We start from the raw sequence: 19,385 nt of genomic DNA, 5'->3' as shown, positions 1-19,385 counted from the left end.
TCTGTATATAAGGGGACCTTGCATATAGTGACTGATAGAGGAGGAGGAAGCGGTTGCTGGATCAGTAATCTGTATACAAGGGGACCTTGCATATAGTGTCTGATAGAGGAGGAGGAAGCGGTGATGGATCAGTAAGGGAGTGAACTGACACAGTTGGCACACCTATCCTCTGTAATTACATTTGGATGCAGATGGCATTGGCACAAGCTCTGACCTTTGTATGCCAAGGGGTGCCAGCTATGTGACTGCTTGGTACAACACAACAACAAGGATTAAAGGGAACCAATCTGCTGTTCTTGACCTTGGCTTCTGCAAACATACAATAGCCTGACTGTCAACAAAAAATTCAGATGGGGACTTTCCTGCTTTCTAAGATTTTTGCAGAAATCACCCTCAGCCTTCCCAGCCCAGATTTATGTATTTCTCATGACAGGTTCACTTTAACAGAGGCATGATGTAATAGAAAGCCTTGGCACGGGGCAAGCTGGCTCTCATCCCAATCCCACCAGCAGCCAAAAGGTTAATAAATGGCTGATCCATGCTCCTGAATTAGCATATTATGCAGGGGCCGCTCTGCCATTGGCTGCTTGGAGGTTTCCAATCACAGAGCTTGGAGGGGGGAGGCATGCAGCACTGTGTTCCACGTGCAGGGCGATTATCTCACAGGGTGGGTGAGTGACATCACAGGGGGGAGAGCCTATAGGAAGGCAGGGGATGAGCAAAGGGGATGAGCAAAGGAGAGAGCTTGGAAGGTAGTGGAGAAGAGAGAGAGAGAGAGAGAGAAGAGAAGGAGACAAGCAGCCAGGGAAGAAGCAGGACACAGGAGGAGAATGAGACAGACAAGGTGAGCCATGCTGCAAGGATCACCTACCTACCTGGACAGGTGATGGTGGTGGTAGGGGGGACATCGCTTTTCCAGGGACAGATCACCGCCGAGCTCCTGTGCGTGAGTACACTGTGATGTTGCTGCATCATCGCCTCCCCTCTGCTCCCTATTATCATACCTGTGTAGCTTGTGGTTGTGTCTGTAGGTGAGGGATGGCAGGTCTTGTACCTGGTGAAAGCTGGGATAAGAGGTTAGCCAGCCATAATTTGCCCCTACAAGCCATATGCAGAACAAGTGTTGCAGCAAGTACCAGAACTGACTGATAAAAGTTTGCTGAAGTGTATTATAAAACAAAAAATATTACATAGTTGCCATTTTTTAAAATTTAGTATTGTCCTGTGTTTCATGTCAGTGCTGCTGATCTTTTGTAGCTGCTTTATATTCACATGCGGTACAGGTTGTGTGGCATTTCTTAGAGCAGATTGGTGACAATGACAATATGCCTGTGCAAGGGAGTCGCATAGAAGCCCAAGTGACATGGTGACAACACCGGAGCACGGTAAGGAGGCAAGGATGGAGAGTTGTCACCTTATAACAGGAAGTGATATTCATGATTGGACCCATATGCATTGGTTGATCAGGTGCTTGCGTTGCACTCTATTGGTGGCCATCGGAGAGCTATGTTGTAGCTATGTTCTCCACTTTGTAAAAAGCGTTTTTTTGTGTGTTTTTTTTTTTTTTTGTATACAATATATTAGTATAATTGTACATATTGTTTGCAATATTGCAGAATTTACATATAAATGTATCCAGGATCTGACTTGTAAATTTTAACAAGCTGCCTTTCCATATTTTCATTATGTTGTTTGTGCAGATTTGTGGAGTGACCATTAGGGGGAGCCCTCCCTAGTTCAGTGAAATTACTGTATGTTTGTATCATAGCATAGGGTGTAATGAGCAAATATGGCTTTCTGTGCTTGTGCACATATAGAATTAGAAGTCATACACAGAGAGAAGGTGTTATAGAAAAGTTGGCTTGTTGATAAGGTTATATCACGCCGATCTCTTTTCCTGATGTCTGCACATTTTATAAATGCCATGCATAGCATGTCTCATGTTGTATCATATGCTGCAATTGCACTTAAAACTAGTTGGTGAGATGGAGAGAGAGCAGTGTGTCACATGGTTAGGGAAGGGTGGAAATCCTGTGCATGCCATGGTTAGAGAGATCTGTCACATGATTGCAAGAGAGAGAGAGAGCTGTGCATCACATGATTGGAGAAGAAAGAGAGAGCTGTGCATCGCATGATTGGAGGAGAGAGAGAGAGAGAGCTGTGCATCACATGATTGGAAGAAAGAGAGAGAGAGAGAGAGCTGTGCATCACATGATTGGAAGAGAGAGAGAGAGAGAGCTGTGCATCACGTGATTGGAAGAAAGAGAAAGAGAGATGTGCATTACATAATTGGAAGAGAGAGTGAGCTGTGCATTACATAATTGGAAGAGAGAGTGAGCTGTGCATCACATGATTGGAAGAGAGAGAAAGCTGTGCATCACATGATTGGAAGAGAGAACTGTGCATGCCATGGTTAGAGAGAGATAGAGCTGTGCATCCCATGATTGGGGAAGAAGAGAGAGCTGTTCATTCCATAATTTGGAAAAGAAAGCATTGCGTCACATGGTTAGAGATGGAGAGCGGTCTATGCGTCACATGATAAGAGAGAGAGCTGTGCATCACATGATTTGGGAAGGAAAGAGAGCGCTTCGTATGCCATGGTTAGTGGATAGTAGAGAGCTGTACATCACATGGTCATACTACCATATCACATGACGGGGAGTGATGAACATCACATGATCACACAGAGGGATCTGTGCAGGGATCTCTATTGGTGGTGGAGTAGAACAGACAGTAGCTATTCTTGATTTTCAGAACACTCCTATTCTTTCAGTTCTGCGTACTTGGTGACCGGTACTCTCAGAACTTTTATTTTAGAACCAAAGTTCTCAGCTCAACCCACCTGCCAGAACCTTCTAGTGTCCCTCAGGGCTGTGTATTTATCAGCCTTACATGAGGGGCTGCTGAGGTAAAATCACTTACAGGGTAAGCTTCCTACCATTAAATATCTTTGAGAATGAATAACTTCACATGAAAAGCATCTAGAGAGGTCGGGGATGTTTTGTTTTTGGTTTGGTAACAATATGTGGTAGTTTAGTATTCCATGTCCTGGACTCAGGTTTAAAGGAAGCTTCAGAAAAGATATCAGACTGCCATTGCTCAACCTTAAAATGCTACTTTCCTGGCTGCTCTTTACTCCGTTCTCTTATGTAACAGACCCAGAGCAGGCATGCAGCCAGTGAAGTCCTGCATATTTGCAGTCAGTTGTGATTGAAGGTATAAAAGGCCCCAGATCTTCATAACCGCCCTCCAGGTTTCCATTATGTCATTTCTATTCACTGTGCACCGACTTTGGTGTCTGCTGGATGTCATCAGAGGATAGGCGGATGGCAGCAGCTGTCCACCAATCAGAACGCAGGATATTCCCTAGGTGGCTCCCTGGCACAGAGCAGAGATGTTTATAAAATGATTTCTGCAGGTAAGGCCTCCGCTGTTGTGAGAAAAAAAACGAACGTCTTAACGAGAAAATCAACAGGTGGCTTTCCAGCCCAGCCACCCACTGGTCGCTGTGATCCCGCCAAGGCACAGAGACGGTGATTGCCGTGTGCCTGCTAAAGCTATCGCAGTCATTTAACGGCCTTGTCCTGCTGGCAGGAGCTGTGCAAACTGACACTCGGCGATGTTTAGAATGAGAAATCTGTTAGTTATTATCAGGCCTCATACAGGGCGAGAGAGAGAGCTGTGCATCACATGATTGGCAGTGAGAGAGTTGTGCATTCCATGCTTTGGAGAAGGAAGCTGTGCTTGTCATAGTTTAGAGAAGGAGAGAGGTCTGTGCGTCACATAAGACAGAGAGATGTGCTTCACATGGTTAGAGACAAGGTGCGCTGGTGAGTAGACTGTGGAACGGCACCATTTGTCCTTCTCGCCCCACCAATAAATGTCCTGCTGTTGAGCATGGTGTGCTGCAATTGGGGAACAGTTTGATGTTTCTAAGCATCACAGGTGAATTTAAGCTGCAGTTGCATCAAGCTGCTTTGATTTGTATGTAGAGAAAAAACACACAAAATTATTGAACCTGCCTTGTGTAACTATAGTCCCACATGAAATGATGCATTGACGAGCCTATAGATTTAAATTATTATTATGTTTAAAAATCTTCTTGACCTTTTTGAATACATAACTTTATGAATTTGTTTACATATCTGTCTATATTTAGCTCCAAGTGCTCCCTCCCCCAAATCTTTATTGTTATTAAAATTAGGGATTGTATTTTATTTCCATCTTTTATGTCAGGTCTGCTTTGATGACACACGTATACATATTATTGGGTAACTTGGCATTACTCAGCCCCGGCGTGTCCTCAGAATACTTCTCCCATGACATGAGCGGTAATAACAGGATGGCTTGTAGTTTATAAGGACACCTTGTTTTGGATGAAGGAATTTGAAAGACATGATCAACCCTTAACTTAATGAGGTGGAGGAATGTTTTACACCGCCCATATCAACCCATGGGTGAAATGTTTTAATCTCCTAGATTGTAAGCTCTGTGGGCAGGGTCCTCTCCTCCTCCTGTGTCATCGGGCATTTATTAATGCTCACCTGGACTGGAGAGGATACACTTTCATCAGTGAACCTGGGTGATCCAAAAAACCTGCTCCAGGATTAAAAACATTTGCTAACAAATAGCAAATGACTTTCCAGGTTTGCTTGATCTCCCAGCTTCACTGATGAAAGTCCATCCTCTCCAGCCTTGTAGAGACTAAATGAATCAGACCCAGAGTCTGTATCTGTCTGTCATTTGCAATGCCTATTTAATGTACAGCGCTGTGTAATATGTTATAAGTATTAGTATTATTATGGAAGTATGAGAAGATTAGTAAATTGTATTAATATAGCGCCAACATATTCCTCAGCGCTGTACATGTTGCAAATGACAGACAGATACAGACAGTGACACAGGAGGAGGGGAGGATCCTGTCCAGAAGAGCTTACAATCTAAAAGGGGGGAAGAGGTAACACACACAATAGGAGGGGAGCTGTGACCTCTCTTCAGTCTATACTATAAAGCCTGGTCTAGGACCGCCCCTTTCTTGTGATTAGCCCACGGAAGAGCAGCCGCACACCAATTAGGTCATCACACTGTTTTTTTTCTCTAGCGATTTTCTTCGGGTTACTTCAACAACACTATGCGATGCAACAAAGTCTGATTTAGAGGCTGGATATGTACAGGTTCCTGGAAGGAGGTTTGTGTAGCTTGATCTGACTTACTTTAAGGTGGTGGGTTGTTTTCCTTTCTGTGTGAGCCTGAAATGCGTATAATCTGATCTCCCTGCAAATTAACACTATCACAGCTTCTTCTCCTTGATTGGCTTCTGCCCTCTGCTGGCTGCAAGTGGTATGCATAAAACATCCCTATGCAATTATCACAGTGCTATTAGGCTGTAATAAAAGAGTAATGTAAGAATGCTGTCTAATTTTTTTGGGCTCTGAAAGTATTAAAATCCTAAATATATTTTAAAAAATTGGATTTCTCTTTTTTGTAAATAGGCCACTTTGACAATGGGCGTCAAAGAGGGTCAGTGACGTGCGTTCCTTTGTATATTATTAGCGGGCCGTGGGTGAGAACATAAGCGATGGTGATAAAGGAATGAGTCAGAACACCTCGGGTACATTCACACAGTACACAAGGGACAATATGGGCAGTCTTTGGGTACAACAATCAGGAGGAATAGGAGAACACAATGGTTTCATTTTTTCACCAAGTTGTGAGAATTGCAAGGGAGGAATAAAGTTTTTCCCCAATGTTATAATTTTCTGACAGTGGTGGAGGTAGCTAACAGTGGCCCAGTGCAATATTTATTTCAGACCCCCCCTGCTAAAATCACCTTTGGGGACCCCTTGTGGCGGGTACGGAGCCCTCATGCAGCAGCCACTGGCTTCCTGTATATCTTCTTAAAACTATTTCTCCATTTTTCTTTCAGATCGTCTCCATTCTACAACTTATTTCTCTGTTTTCTAACACCACCGATTTGTCAAGATGGAGGGCATGAACGGATCCTGCGAGCCTCCTCCTGCTCTCGGAGAGAGGGGAAGGAGAACACGGGGGTCGCGAGAGATGGAGGGGACGCAACAAGACGAGACCGACACCAACAGTCAAGGCTCCAGTGGTAACGAGTCCAATGGGAACGAGTCTCGTCAGAGCCGGAGCTCCCACAGCAGCACGAGCGGCAATGGGAAAGATTCGGCCATGTTGGAGGCCACTGAGAGCAGCAAGAGGTAAGAGAGACCATAAAGCCAAACATTTTTTTTGTTTTGGACCTGACAGAGCCTCTAACTTATCTATGGCCCGTCCAAAACAAAATAAAGACATTTTGGCGTAAAGCTTATCCCTATAAAAATGTTGTCAATCCAGCAATCCTCACCACCAGCAGCCTCCTAAAAAGCAGTAATGAAATGCTTCCAGCAATGCAGGGGATGCCTATAATGTGGCCAAAAGCTTTCTATGGACCACTGGGAATATCCGTGAGCCAATCACAAGCTAGACATGAAAGTAAACCAGAAGCTCTGTACATAAAATTAGAGGAATTCTATAATTTAACCCAACTTTTTCTAGAGGGAGCCAATGAGGAGCTAAGGTATAAAGGAAGCCCTTAATACAAACAGTATTAGTAATCATCAACAAGTCATATTTGCCATCCTCTATTAAAAGTTCGTATTGCCCCGCAGTCAAGTTCATTCCTTGAGTTAATAATTCGGATCACAAGTATGGAATATGTTCTGACTCTTCTCCAGAGTTCATTTGCAGCATGCTTGTTCCAGGTCTGTGATTCGGATGTATTGAAGCCAGACACAGCTAGGCAAGTAGCAGTTTCCTAAGGAAATCAGCAATGGCGGCCTTCACATTCTCATCATAATGGGTCTGATTTATTAAAGCTCTCCAAGGCCCGGAGAAGATAGACTATCATGGGAGACCCTGGGTGATCCAGCAAACCTGGAATTACTTAAAAATCATTTGCTCTTAGTTAGCAAAAGTTTTCTATTGTGGACCAAGATCTATTCAAGGTTTGCCGGATCACCCAGGTTCTCCATGATAGTCTATCTTTTCCAGTCTTGGAGAGCTTTGTTAAATCTGTTTCAGTGTGTTTGAGGCAGCACGTTGGCTCAGTGGTTAGCAGCTTTTGCAGCACTAGGTCCCAGGTCCCCAGAGTGTGCAGGTTCTCCTCTTGTTCGAGTGTGATTCCTCCAGGTTCCCCGGTTTCCTCCCACATTCCAAAAACATGCAGTTAGGGTTCCCCCTAAAACAGACCTTAGACTGTATTAAAGACATATGACTATGATAGGGACATTAGATTGTGAGCCCCTGTAAGGGACAGCTAGTGACATGACTATAGACTTTGTACAACGTTTTCTAATATGTCGGTGCTATATAAATACTGTGTAATAATAACAATAATAATATTAAGCATACAGAGTACAAAAAAACACAGAGCTGAGTCATCAAAATGCTGAACCTATGTAATTCATCCATTTCAGCACCACGGACAGCATGGAGAGCACATATAGTTACATAGGCTTTTGCTATATTCTGCTAATATGCTGACCACATGTGAGTGTGGAATTCGTTGCAGGAAAATGTCTGATCCCAAGCCGCTGTTGTGGCTTAAATATGCCATTTCCTACTCCACAAATTTCCTAACCTGAGCCTTTCCTTATGAAGAATTCCAAAGCTCTCAACCATCTGCAAAAATAGGGGCATAGATCAATTCTAATGATATATCTTTCCGTTGTGTGATCAACTAGAAACAGGAAGGTTACTGCATCCCTGCCCTTCAAAAACTGCCTGCAAGTAAACATTGGAAAAAATCTTTGTTTAAAAAAAAAAAGCATAAGGAGCTTGCTGAAATATTGTTAAAGGGTCGCCCCATCTAAACTGATATTTCAGTGTTAGGCAGATACTGGAGAGTTTAGCCATCATGTGTGAAGTGTCTGGCTGAAAAATGGATTCTGTGCCTTTATAAGTAGAAAAGGTAGAAACTGTTTGCTGAAAGGAAAAATAAAACAGTTCATATAAGAATCCTCAGTACTCCGGTGATCTGAGATAGGCTGGAAAACCCAGAACTCTAAGCTGCGTGGGAACAGAGCTGGGAACTATAGAAAATATATCTCTTAGAGATAGGGAAATGGATGGATCTTGTAAAAAAAATCCCATCAATCCATTTATAGCCATTGTATTAAATTTCCTATCTTCTGTGCATTTGTCACTGTGTCTTGTGTAGGCATGTGATTGTTTCTAAATACAGGTCTCTATCATTTTACGTTGCAAAGGGGTGGCAAAAGGAACCATTCGGGTTCTGTTGCATGCACACGGAGGCTCTGTTGCATCCACACATGACAGGAAACATACTGACAGGAGGGTAGAGCAAAACGAGAAATGATGTCTAAGTAGCCTGCAGACATTGGGTGTCTTCTTGTCTAAGCAGTACTTTTACTGCAGTGGGGGTCACAGCTGTCTGGCAAATGTATCTAAATCTTGGACCAATTACAAAAATATTATCCTGTAATACATCATCCTTTCATGTATTTCAACTGTTTATTTAGCTGGAGTTCAGCTTTAACTTGGTTCATTTTGTTACCATCCACAGCACAAACTCTCACAGCCCCTCGCCACCCAGCAGTTCCATTGCATACAGTCTCCTGAGCGCCAGCTCCGAACAGGACAACCCTTCCACCAGTGGCTGCAGGTAAGTTCTGTCCTTGTGTATTCATCTACTCCACCCAATTCCCAATCCCCGCCATTTGCAATGGTTAATTGATACAGAAGTACATGATTACTGTATGTCATAGTTGTTCTATAGAACGTTGAATCCTATTACAAGTCTCCATGTAGCACATTCACAGCAGGATACATTCTGTAGGAATTCTTTCACAGTGTCAATTCTTAGAGATGTCATCTTGCACAGCAATGTATCAGACCCAGTTCAGCATCCCTAAAACTTTGCTAGGGTTAGCGGGATCAGCCAGATATTGGAGCAAAGCAAAAACCCCCTTTACAAATCTATACTATAAAATGTTTTAAAAAAACATTGCCATTTTTAGTTCATACATTCTCTTAGACATTATTGCTGGGTATGCATACTTCTCTGTGCAATGCAGGCAGATAATCACTGTTGGGAGGGATCAACACAGGGTCCTTTCAGGTGCTTCCTAAAATCGATACCACATTCTGCCTCAGTATTCTTCCCACAAGCCCTCGGTGATTCAAGCAGTGGAATCATCCAAATTCCTTGAGGGCTAAGTATCAGTCTGGGTATTCTTAAGAAGCGGTGAATTTGACTGACTAGGTAGCACCCACATGTGATGCTGTAAACCTATCCGCACATCCCCCTGGACACTTATATATACGCTGCTTTCACCATATTTTCAATACTTACTTTACCTTTGCCTTAGAGGATGGCCTTTGTATTAGAATGGCCAGGGCTGATTTTGCTATATTTGGACTTTATAGGCTACTTTTAACAACCCTTAGGGCAGGTTCAAACTTTCTTCCGGATGAAGTGATCCTGAGAAGCTTCTGGTGACTGGCCAGCTGTTAAGTCACCTGCACCACAACACTGGTTCTTAAAGAACCATTGCCTGCATATTTTGACAGCTGGCCGCAGTGATCGATGCTGTTATCATTCACCTCCGTCCCTCATTCATTCTCTATAGCTCTCCCGCTAAAAGAAGCCAGGTGTAGCGTCTCCCCAAAGACAGCATGGGGAATCAGTAACCACGTCACAACCTCGCTGCCAGTGTGAACAGTTCCTTACAAATTATGCTTTGATGGTAGTAATTCTATCCAATGTTCATTGTCCCTAACTGCTTATTATTTTGTCCTATTTTTTTATTTTTTTTGATAAGCTATTTCACTAACATCATCCTCTGCTTTTCTTTGGCTCATGTAGCAGTGAACAGTCTGCCCGGGAGAAGAATCAGAATGAATTATTGAAGGCCCTGAAGGAGTTGAAAATCCGCCTGCCATCTGAAAAAAGATTAAAAGGCAAATCTGGAACTCTGGCCACGCTGCAGTATGCACTGTCCTGCGTCAAACAAGTCCGAGGTGAGGGGAATAGCATATTATTTATATTTCATTACCACCTGCACAGTGAAAAAAACATTATTTACAAGTTGTATTTACAAGCTGTAAATATTTTGATTGCATTCTGTCCCAGAGAGAAATGGACACCTGGACATACAGAGATATAAATCCATAGGCCTTTTTTTTCTTTCTTTTCATCCTTGGCTAAAGTTTCAGTTGTAGTAGTTTTTGGTGCTTAAATAGTGGTCCTACTTCCCATAAGTGGACCCAAGCAGAAAATTACTGGCATACCCCTATCAAAAGAATAAAAATTCTGAAATGCGTTGTGGTGCAAAGAAAATAAATTTTGATTAGTTTTTTTTTTTATTGTATATGTACACAAATTGTGAGGTAAACCCATGTGATGCTCTTTTTTATTGATTGTATGTTGTATATGTTGATATTAAGGTTTTTTTAAATACATGTTTAAAACAAAATAGAATTTTGTATTTTTTTTTATGGGTATGCCAGTAATAGGTCAACTTATGGGAAGTAGGACTTTTATTTTTCTCTGATTGTTTAGGAATATGGCATTGTTTGATATATGCATTACCTTTGAAGGGGATTTCCTTTTTTGTGCAGATTTGGTTCTTTGTTTGCTAATTTGTTTTCTGTGTTTTTTTAGCTAACCAAGAATATTACCAGCAGTGGACCATCGATGAGTCCCAGCCATGCAGTCTGGATATGTCCAGCTTCACTATCGAGGAGGTGGAAAGTATCACATCTGAGTACACCCTAAAAAATCCTGTAAGTCTCCCAGATCTTTCTATTCAAATTGATGCATGGTCTTGTAAAAAAAAAAAAAATACTTTTCTGAGGTACATGCACATTTCCTCATTTTAATTTTTATTACAACAGTGTCTCTGCTGTACTGGAATCCCAGCCGGCAGTGTCAACCCTGTCTGCTGGACTACAGAGTTCCACCTATCCTTCTCTTAGTTCAACTTCATATTTTTACATTTCTATTCACAAAACGATGTTGCCCAACTCCTTGCCTGCGCACACATTGGGCCTGATTTATTAAAGCTCTCCAAAACTGGAGAAGATAGACTATCATGGGTGAACCTGGGTGTTTCAACAAACTTGGAATGAATCTGGTGAAGTAATGAAAACATTTACTAACTAATAGCAACTACGGATTACGGAATCCATTTCAGGTTTGCTGGATCTCCCAGATTCTCCCATGATAGTCTATCTTCCTCAGTCTTGGAGATTTTTATTAAATCAGATCCATTGTGTATAAGGGAAATGTAGTTCTGGGGACATGCCCACAAAAAAACGAACCCATACTGAGAGGGATGGAGGTTCTTTTTTTCTGTTGCAAATAAAGGCTCGAGCTGCAGCTGTTTTAACTGTGCATGACAACAGTTCAATGTGACTGATTTTCTCTTTCAGTATGACCACAATCATTTTTACCAGCTTTATGGTAACCTGAGTAGTTAATTTTTCAATAGCCTAAATACAAGCCAAACAAAATAGACTTGTAACATAAATGTTGATTTTTGTTTTGCTAGGTACTATAGGATGTTGTGCGTAGCATTGTTCTAACATCCTGAAATCTTAAACCTTTTATGTTTTTAATTTCTCCAGGACACCTTCTCTGTGGCTGTCTCATTTATCACTGGCCGCATTGTGTACATCTCTGACCAGGCCTCCCTTATCCTGCATTGTAAAAGGGATGTGTTTAAAGGAGCAACATTTGCAGAGTTCCTGGCTCCTCAAGATGTCAGTGTGTTCTATGGGTCCACAGCACCTTATCATCTCCCATCCTGGAGCAGCTGCATATCTGGAGGTAATGTTATGGAGAAGGAAGTTTTTGTTTGTCTGTGGGGCTGTTAGTGTGTTCCTCCTGCTTCCGAATGACACAGTTAGAAGGGAGCTATGATTCTGTCCCTCCTCCTGCAGGGTGACACAGACAGAAGGGGGCGCTATGACTCTGTCCTCCTCCTGCAGGGTGACACAGACAGAAGGGGGGAGCTATGAGTCTGTCCTCCTCCTGCAGGGTGACACAGACAGAAGGGAGCTATGAGTCTATCTCTCTTTTTTTAAGGGTGACTGATGGGATCTTTGAGGGGATTCCTATGCTGGGTAACAAGAAAGAATGCTACGTGTCTGTCCTCCTCTGTTATATTAACTCCCTTTGACTCCCATCTCTCTATCTTCCACCAGATACAGCATCGATGGACTACACTCAAGAGAAATCTGTTTTCTGTCGGATCAGGTGGGTATTGTAAAATTGATGAGAGGTAGAGATAACACTAATTGTATTACAGTTATCTTATACCTATTGGAGAGATGTGAGAGAATGAAAAAAAAATCACACATTATATGCAAAACAGATAAGTGTGCATAGAGTACACACTAGCATACTATTCATATACAGTATACACAACTCTATTTCACATTGAGGAGCCATTCATTACACTGGTGTATTGCATATATCACAGAGACCGTACACTGACTGGACTCCAAAGAGGAGACGCACTTTTCTGTAGATATGTACTCATGGCTATGTCATAGTCTGTTTACACAGGGAGGATGCACTGATTTATTACACTGTATGAGTAAACATTTACATCTCACACTGTGTATGCAGAGAGATGACACACTGATATATCATACTGTATTAACACAATGCTATAGCACATTGTAAATATGCAAAGGGGAATCTTTACACTCTTAGATGGTGTACACACAGAGAGAACTCTGAACCCTGATCAGTCACATTCTATATGCACACAGGTAACAACATTCTTACATTGGGCCTGATTAATAGCTCAAAATAATTTGCTATTTGCCAGCATATGTTTTGAATCCTGGACCAGACCCATTCCAGGCTTGCTAGATCAGCCAGCTTTACTGGTGAATGTTTATCTTCAGCCTTGGGGAGCTTTAATAAATCAGGCCCATTGTGCACTCACCCTGATCTATCACAGTGTGTGATCTATCTATCACAGTACTGTATATACACAGGAGGTACACAACTTTCTTACATGGGGTACACACAGAGAATGCACACTAATCTATCACAGTGTATATACAAAGGACACACAATACTTTCTTACCTGGTGTATATACAGGAATCTCTTGCTGATCTACCACACTATTTTCACTGACAAATCTGGTACACTGTATAGGATAAGTATTTGACACATTTATCCAGTACCTTGTTTATGGCACACATAAAACACACTGATGTTTATTAAACTAATCTAACATACACAGAAGAGGCATTGATCCCTTCCGAAGGAAGTGGACTAATTGATTTTCTAACCTTTGCACAGAGAGGGAATACCGATGGAGCTGCTTAATACTATCATATATAAGAAGGTTGAGCCAGCCCACCTCTCCGGAAGTCCCTCCTTTTTTTCTTGCCTCCCTTATTTAATCCATTCTCACACAGCTGTGTACAAAAGACCTTGTAATTAACATACTGACACATTTTGCGTCACTCACCCACACAACTCCCCCTCTTCGCACAATTTCTATGTGTGCAACCTTTCTCCGGCAAGCCCTGCAGCATGGCAAGCAATAAAATACATACGTTCGATATTTATAGCCTAAACATTCCACATAGAAAATCCACAGTTGAATGAATACGATTCAATTAAATCTCAGCTTTCATCTATAAAGGCAGAGGAAGTGAGAAGTAGAGGGTTTTGTCTGTTTTATATAATGAGATGTGCGCTTTGATTTTTTGCTTTTTTGACCTGTAAAAGTTTCCTTTTAACAGCTGAAGGTGTTTAAATGCCTCCATCTCATTTCATAAACAAAAGAGGGATGTGCTTTTTATCTAAGGGTAGTGTGTAGTGACGAATAAATCATTGCAATCCATTCACGGCATCAATGCATCTATTTCTCAAAGCCTAAAATGTACAACCATTGATTGAAAGATGAATGACATGAAAGAATCAAATCTGGGGGTGTAGTAACTCTTTAAAGCAAAAAATGTTTCTATATCATTTCCAAAAAGCAAATATTAAGAAGAGCATTAAGGACAGAGAAAAGGGGGTGCAGATTATTCCTAAAAAGACGTAGTCACTAATAGACTTGGAGAACTATAAGAATACTTATAAAGAGAATGCATAGTAATTTTCTTGATATTTTATTGATTTAATACTTTATTATAAAGCTGATTGTTTGCAGAGTTCAGTAGTTTAAGATGAAACATATACAATAAAGAACAAAATCAAAAGACTTTCCTCCCTCTCTCCAGCTCAGTGAGAGAAGAGAGAGTCCCAAGACAAACAGCTTTCGCTGGTAGTTTTCTATGTCCCAGGTACACCCTGTAATAAATGTTTATTTTTAATATTCATACATAGACTAACGTAAATTTGAACCCCATAGGTTTCCTGTCTAATCATAACTGTGCATATTCAGGTTTGCCCCTTATTTAGTTTAAAGTGAAAATGAGCTTTAGCTTTCAAGCAGGCGGACCTATTATTGCAGATGGGATATCCATGTCTCTTATACAATAAAAGATTCTTACCTGTCTGCTTGCAAACCTTTGGACAGCGTACACTCAGCTCTGCATGTGCAACTGAATGTTCAGTTTTTGCATATGTAAGCATGATTGCATGATTTAAGGATGATTGAACTCCCATGCATGCACAGGATTTTATTTATCCCAGTGCAGTCAATTAAGATTGCAGGAGATCTCAAACCTGTAGGAAGAGTGGGCAAAACCACTGAGGTCTGTGTATGCCAGTAAAGGGAGCTCATGGACATGGCATTGCTGCAGGTTAGGTGAGTACGGTTCTGCTAGACTCTAGGCCCTTGGAGTCAGCCGTCTGAAATGACCTGACATCTAACACTTGCTGTTCTGTCATCTTTCTGATCACATGCTTAGAATCCATTTATCCTCTTTATTCACCAATGACATACTGATAATGCCCTTTGTTGTCTGATTCTGCATACCTTTTTTATAAATTCCTAGAATATCCACATTCTGGCCATTTAGTTAAAATGACAGAAGTAGGCATTGGTTTGGGTAACCAATTGAAAAAGACATCACTAATTTACATTACCTAACATGATATTAGCTTATAATTGACAGCCATGGGATAGGGAATGTCCCAGCCTACTTTTTTCAAGTCCTTCTTTTAAGGTCTGTTGTTCTTCATCTTTACATGTCAGGGTGCCTGGGACTCCTTGAAGCAGAGAAGTTTGCAAAACTATAGAGTCTTAACATAATTAGCAGATTCCACATTTTCACAGACCTAACCGTGAAGAATCCCTTCCTTATCCGGAGATTAAATTCCTTTTCCTCCAGACGCAAAGAGTGCCCTCTTGTTCTTTGTAATGATCTTATAGTGAATAATGATGAAGAGAGTTCTCTCTATATGGACCGTTTATATATTTACACAGGGTGATCACTTTCCCTATATACGTCTCTTCTCAAGGGAGAATAGATTCAGTTCAGCTAATCTCTCCTCATAGCTGAGCTCCTCCATTCCTTTTATTAGTTTAGTTGGCCTTCACTGCACTCTCTCCAATCCCACAATGTCCTTTTTGTGAACTGGTGCCCAAAACTGGACTGCATATTCCTGATGTGGTCTGACCAATGCTTTGTACAGGGGCAGGGTTATGTCTCCATCTCTGCAGTCTATTCCTCTTTTAATACAAGAAAGTACTTTACTAGCTTTAGATATTGCAGCTTGGTATTGCATGCTTTTATTAAGTCTAGAATGGAAATTTACAGATCTCTGAAAGGCACTTCTTCATACACTGTTCATGCGCTTTTCTTTTCTGGTAGATGTTGTGCATGATTAAGCTAACCCCTCACTAAATGTATGGCCAAACCTTTGTGGACATCTGGCTGCCGAATCTGTTCCGAAACTATCGTTGTTTCAATTAAACTGACCTAAGAGGCTCAAACTGCTCATTTCTCAAGCAACCCCTAGCAGAATTTGGAGGAACCCTAATGTTACATGAAATTTGAATAAGAAGCATTGCTCCACACCAAACATGTTGCACTATGATTTTTTACACAGGGATACAGTCATCCTGAAACAAAAGGTCTTCCTCAAACTGTAGTCACAATAGTCTGCCATGTCTGTGTATACGAGTGTTTCTCAACCAGGGTCCATGGATCCCTGGGTTTCCTCCAGAGGGTGCTAAGGGTTCCTTGAGCCAATTTGTTTTTCTTAAGTCACTTTAGGTGACACCAATGATCTTTTTAGATATCTGTTAAAGCGACATTCTTCCCAATGGCCAACAATGTTAGAGGAATTCTTCATACTGAGCACCAAAATAATGTACCATGAGTTGTGGATATAGTAATTATAAAAGGGGTTCCTTGAAGACCTGAAAGTTATTTCAAGGGTTTCCCCATGTTAAAAAGTTTGAGAAAGGCTGCTGTATACGGTAGCATTAGGAGGACCTTCAAGTGTCCACATACTTATATGCATATAGTAGGGATGATGGCCAGGTGTCCACAAGCTTTTGCCTGCCTATAGTAACTGTGTGAATGTACAGAAGGTGAGAAAAGATGGCTGCTGTTAAATTCGATTGTTTTCAGCCAGGGGCCTTTTCAGCAGTCTGCCTCTTGCACCATGAGAGGTTCACAAACTTGCTTATATGTTTTGTGCACACAAGGGCACGGACCAGTTGAGTTAATTATTTTGGTCATTATTTATTCCAGCTGGAATGTCAGAAAAAAAACACATGCCTTTGCAGCATGGTCTTGGTTGAGCTTGTGTTCTGCATGATTTGGGGCAATAGCTGTGCAATGAATGTACCCATACATGGGATAAAAAGATAATTCCTTAAGAGAATTGTATAGCTTTTGAGTGATATACCCATGCTTTGCTGGCCATTTTGCTTGCCATAGGCATGAAGTAATGGATGTTAATGATCATTACTTTTGCATGGGCATGTTTGGATTCATCTCTATCCATGTCATGGGGGGGTGAAAAGGTTACAGCATCTGTCAGGCTAGAGAGAGATATATGTTTGCAAACAAGAAGACAATGATAAAAAAAAGAAAGCAATATTTCCTTATTTCTTATCTTCTCATGGCTTTTTTTATGCCATGAGGGGCAACCAATCCCCCCCCAAGTTCTGTTATAAATGGGTAGTACTTTTTGTATTCTACCTTTCTTCTTGCTGTATTTCCTTGACATGGCATGTGTGTCTTTATTCTGATTACCGACTGGTACCATTTGTATTGAATGATTATTAAAAAGTCACTATACACAATTAGTTTTAGCTATATAGGTTACATAACGTAAATCCACTTCTGTTTGAAAGACAAAAGCAATTCTTCCTAATTTTATCCCGTGCTGCTTGGGTGAAATTCGGCACATTTATCACATCACATAAATATATCTCTAACATTGCAATTTTCCTCAGTCTCAGCATCTCTCTCCCATCCCTCCCAATTATCATTGCACACATCCCTATTCTCTCTCCATTTCATACATTTTCTCCTTAGTAATCATTACACCAAAATTCACACTCCATACCCCCTCAGCATCTCTCCTTCCCCCCAAATGTACCCTGTATTGCCCTAGTTTGTTGTCGTGGTCTCCCTGGCTCTGGTCTTATTGCAGGTGTGTGTTTTCAGTGGGGGCCGAGAGCGGGATATGAACATCCGCTATCACCCTTTCCGCCTTACCCCGTACCTGATGAAGGTGCGAGATACGGACAACGCAGAGGGGCAGCCCTGCTGTCTGCTAATCGCTGAGAAGATCCATTCGGGATATGAAGGTAAGAGAACCAACCTTACATCAACAAGCAATTATATGTGGTAGCAGAAGCAAAGGCATGGTTAGGTGTTTAAGGGTATGATTGTGGGCTTGTGGGATGATGGTGCTCAAATTAAGGATTTGGTGCTGAGATGTCTCCAAATTTCAAGTGCTTCTCTGTCTGAGCATAATTTGGGCACATTGGATGTAAGCATAGACATGTGCTATTGAGGTCTGTAGTGCAGGAGCCTAGAGCAGAATCTGGGTAGAGCTAGGTTACATTGGGTTAGGATTTTTTCCTTTTTTTTTTTTTCTTCCAGCATATGAAAAAAAGGTATTGGGTAAGTCTTGAATAGGGTTTGGTTGCAGCTAAGAAGAATCTAGCTGGAGATTGTGGTGAGACATTAACCTGCGATTTACTACACAGACTACTCAACAGAACTCTACAAAAAACACAAAGCAATATCATAATATAGTAACCACAATATACTTTCATGCAGTATTCTTCTTTAAAGAAACTTAAGCTGATGTCCTATGAAGAACAACAGGTGAGGAAACATTTGCCTATCCTGGAATTCAGTTAAATCCACCACTATCTTCTCTGCAACTCTGCCACTGGGTACATTTGGCTGGAACATCTCTTCCTTTCCATTTCTACATAGACAAGTTACCTCTTGCTCTGTTAACAGTACCTAAGCACATTTGCCGTATTGATATTGCCCTAAAGATTTGTTCTACTCAGCTTGATTGTCTGGAGCAAATACTAAGGTCATGCTGGCATTTGGACCTAAAATCCCACCGCTACAAGGGGAAAATTTTGTGCAATAAAACCATCAGAGCCAGAACTGCTACTAATGATGGCAAAATAAAGTGGAACTGAACATACAATGCTACTCTGGGTTTAGTGTAGATTCATCCTTGTTTGGAGATCTTTGTTGAAATTCAGGGAGGAATAGGTAGCATGCATCGTTTTGGTAGGAAGATATTCCTATTGTCCTGCTAATGGTATTTCTCCTTCCCCAGCACCAAGAATACCGCCGGATAAGCGGATTTTTACCACCAGGCATACGCCCAGCTGTGTGTTCCAGGAGGTAGATGAGAGGTGAGTTTGATTTCCGTTCCGTGTGTCAGTTTGTTCATCTTCCTAGAATGCTGTCTTAACGGTTCTTCCTTAACGGTTCTTCATTTTGTTACAGAGCCGTCCCTCTCCTTGGCTACCTCCCGCAGGATCTCATCGGTATGCCTGTTTTGTTCTTCATTCATCCCGAGGACCGCCCGCTCATGCTTGCTATACACACGAAAGGTAATTTGTTTTTCAGGGTTAGGATTTTGGTAGTACCGTGTTACTTGTTTTCAGACCTTTTATTGTGATACTGCCTTTGGTACATAGCCAGGAATTCAATTATATTGCCAGGAACTTATTAGGGCAGCGACACTTTTCAAACATCAGTGCCTGACCTCTCAAAAGTTCTTTTTTGCTGGATAGGCTCAAATTTTACCACTTTAAAACCATGTGGGAGCTGTTCCTAGACAAGTGGAGAATGTTATAGCCATAAATGGTGGGGATGGGGGTTAGTTTCATATTAATATCCATGGTTTTGAAAGGGGATGTCCAACAAATTGACATAAGTGTGA

The 19,385-nt window shown here is 41.5% G+C and overlaps 1 protein-coding gene across 5 annotated transcripts in view; it reads left to right on the top strand.

Annotated features, from left to right (window-relative positions):
- Positions 1 to 19,385, top strand: part of PER1 (period circadian regulator 1) — a 45,492-nt gene that overhangs the window by 16,625 nt on the left and 9,482 nt on the right. For 2 of the 5 annotated variants that reach the window (XM_072399370.1, XM_072399366.1), the window contains exons 1-11: positions 774 to 844; positions 5,102 to 5,188; positions 5,927 to 6,221; positions 8,588 to 8,686; positions 9,890 to 10,044; positions 10,688 to 10,809; positions 11,653 to 11,854; positions 12,232 to 12,283; positions 17,630 to 17,772; positions 18,774 to 18,852; positions 18,947 to 19,053. In XM_072399370.1, the coding sequence (XP_072255471.1) occupies positions 5,983 to 6,221; positions 8,588 to 8,686; positions 9,890 to 10,044; positions 10,688 to 10,809; positions 11,653 to 11,854; positions 12,232 to 12,283; positions 17,630 to 17,772; positions 18,774 to 18,852; positions 18,947 to 19,053 (1,198 nt within the window). In that variant the 5' untranslated portion in view covers positions 774 to 844; positions 5,102 to 5,188; positions 5,927 to 5,982. Of the gene's footprint in view, positions 1 to 737; positions 845 to 5,101; positions 5,189 to 5,926; positions 6,222 to 8,587; positions 8,687 to 9,889; positions 10,045 to 10,687; positions 10,810 to 11,652; positions 11,855 to 12,231; positions 12,284 to 17,629; positions 17,773 to 18,773; positions 18,853 to 18,946; positions 19,054 to 19,385 lie in introns of those variants that run through there. The other 3 variants (XM_072399367.1, XM_072399369.1, XM_072399368.1) reach the window with 3 other exon arrangements.

This window comes from Pyxicephalus adspersus, chromosome 2, assembly GCF_032062135.1.
Source record: "Pyxicephalus adspersus chromosome 2, UCB_Pads_2.0, whole genome shotgun sequence".
Taxonomy (NCBI): Eukaryota; Metazoa; Chordata; class Amphibia; order Anura; family Pyxicephalidae; genus Pyxicephalus; species Pyxicephalus adspersus.
This window is presented reverse-complemented; position numbering and strand designations above follow the sequence as displayed.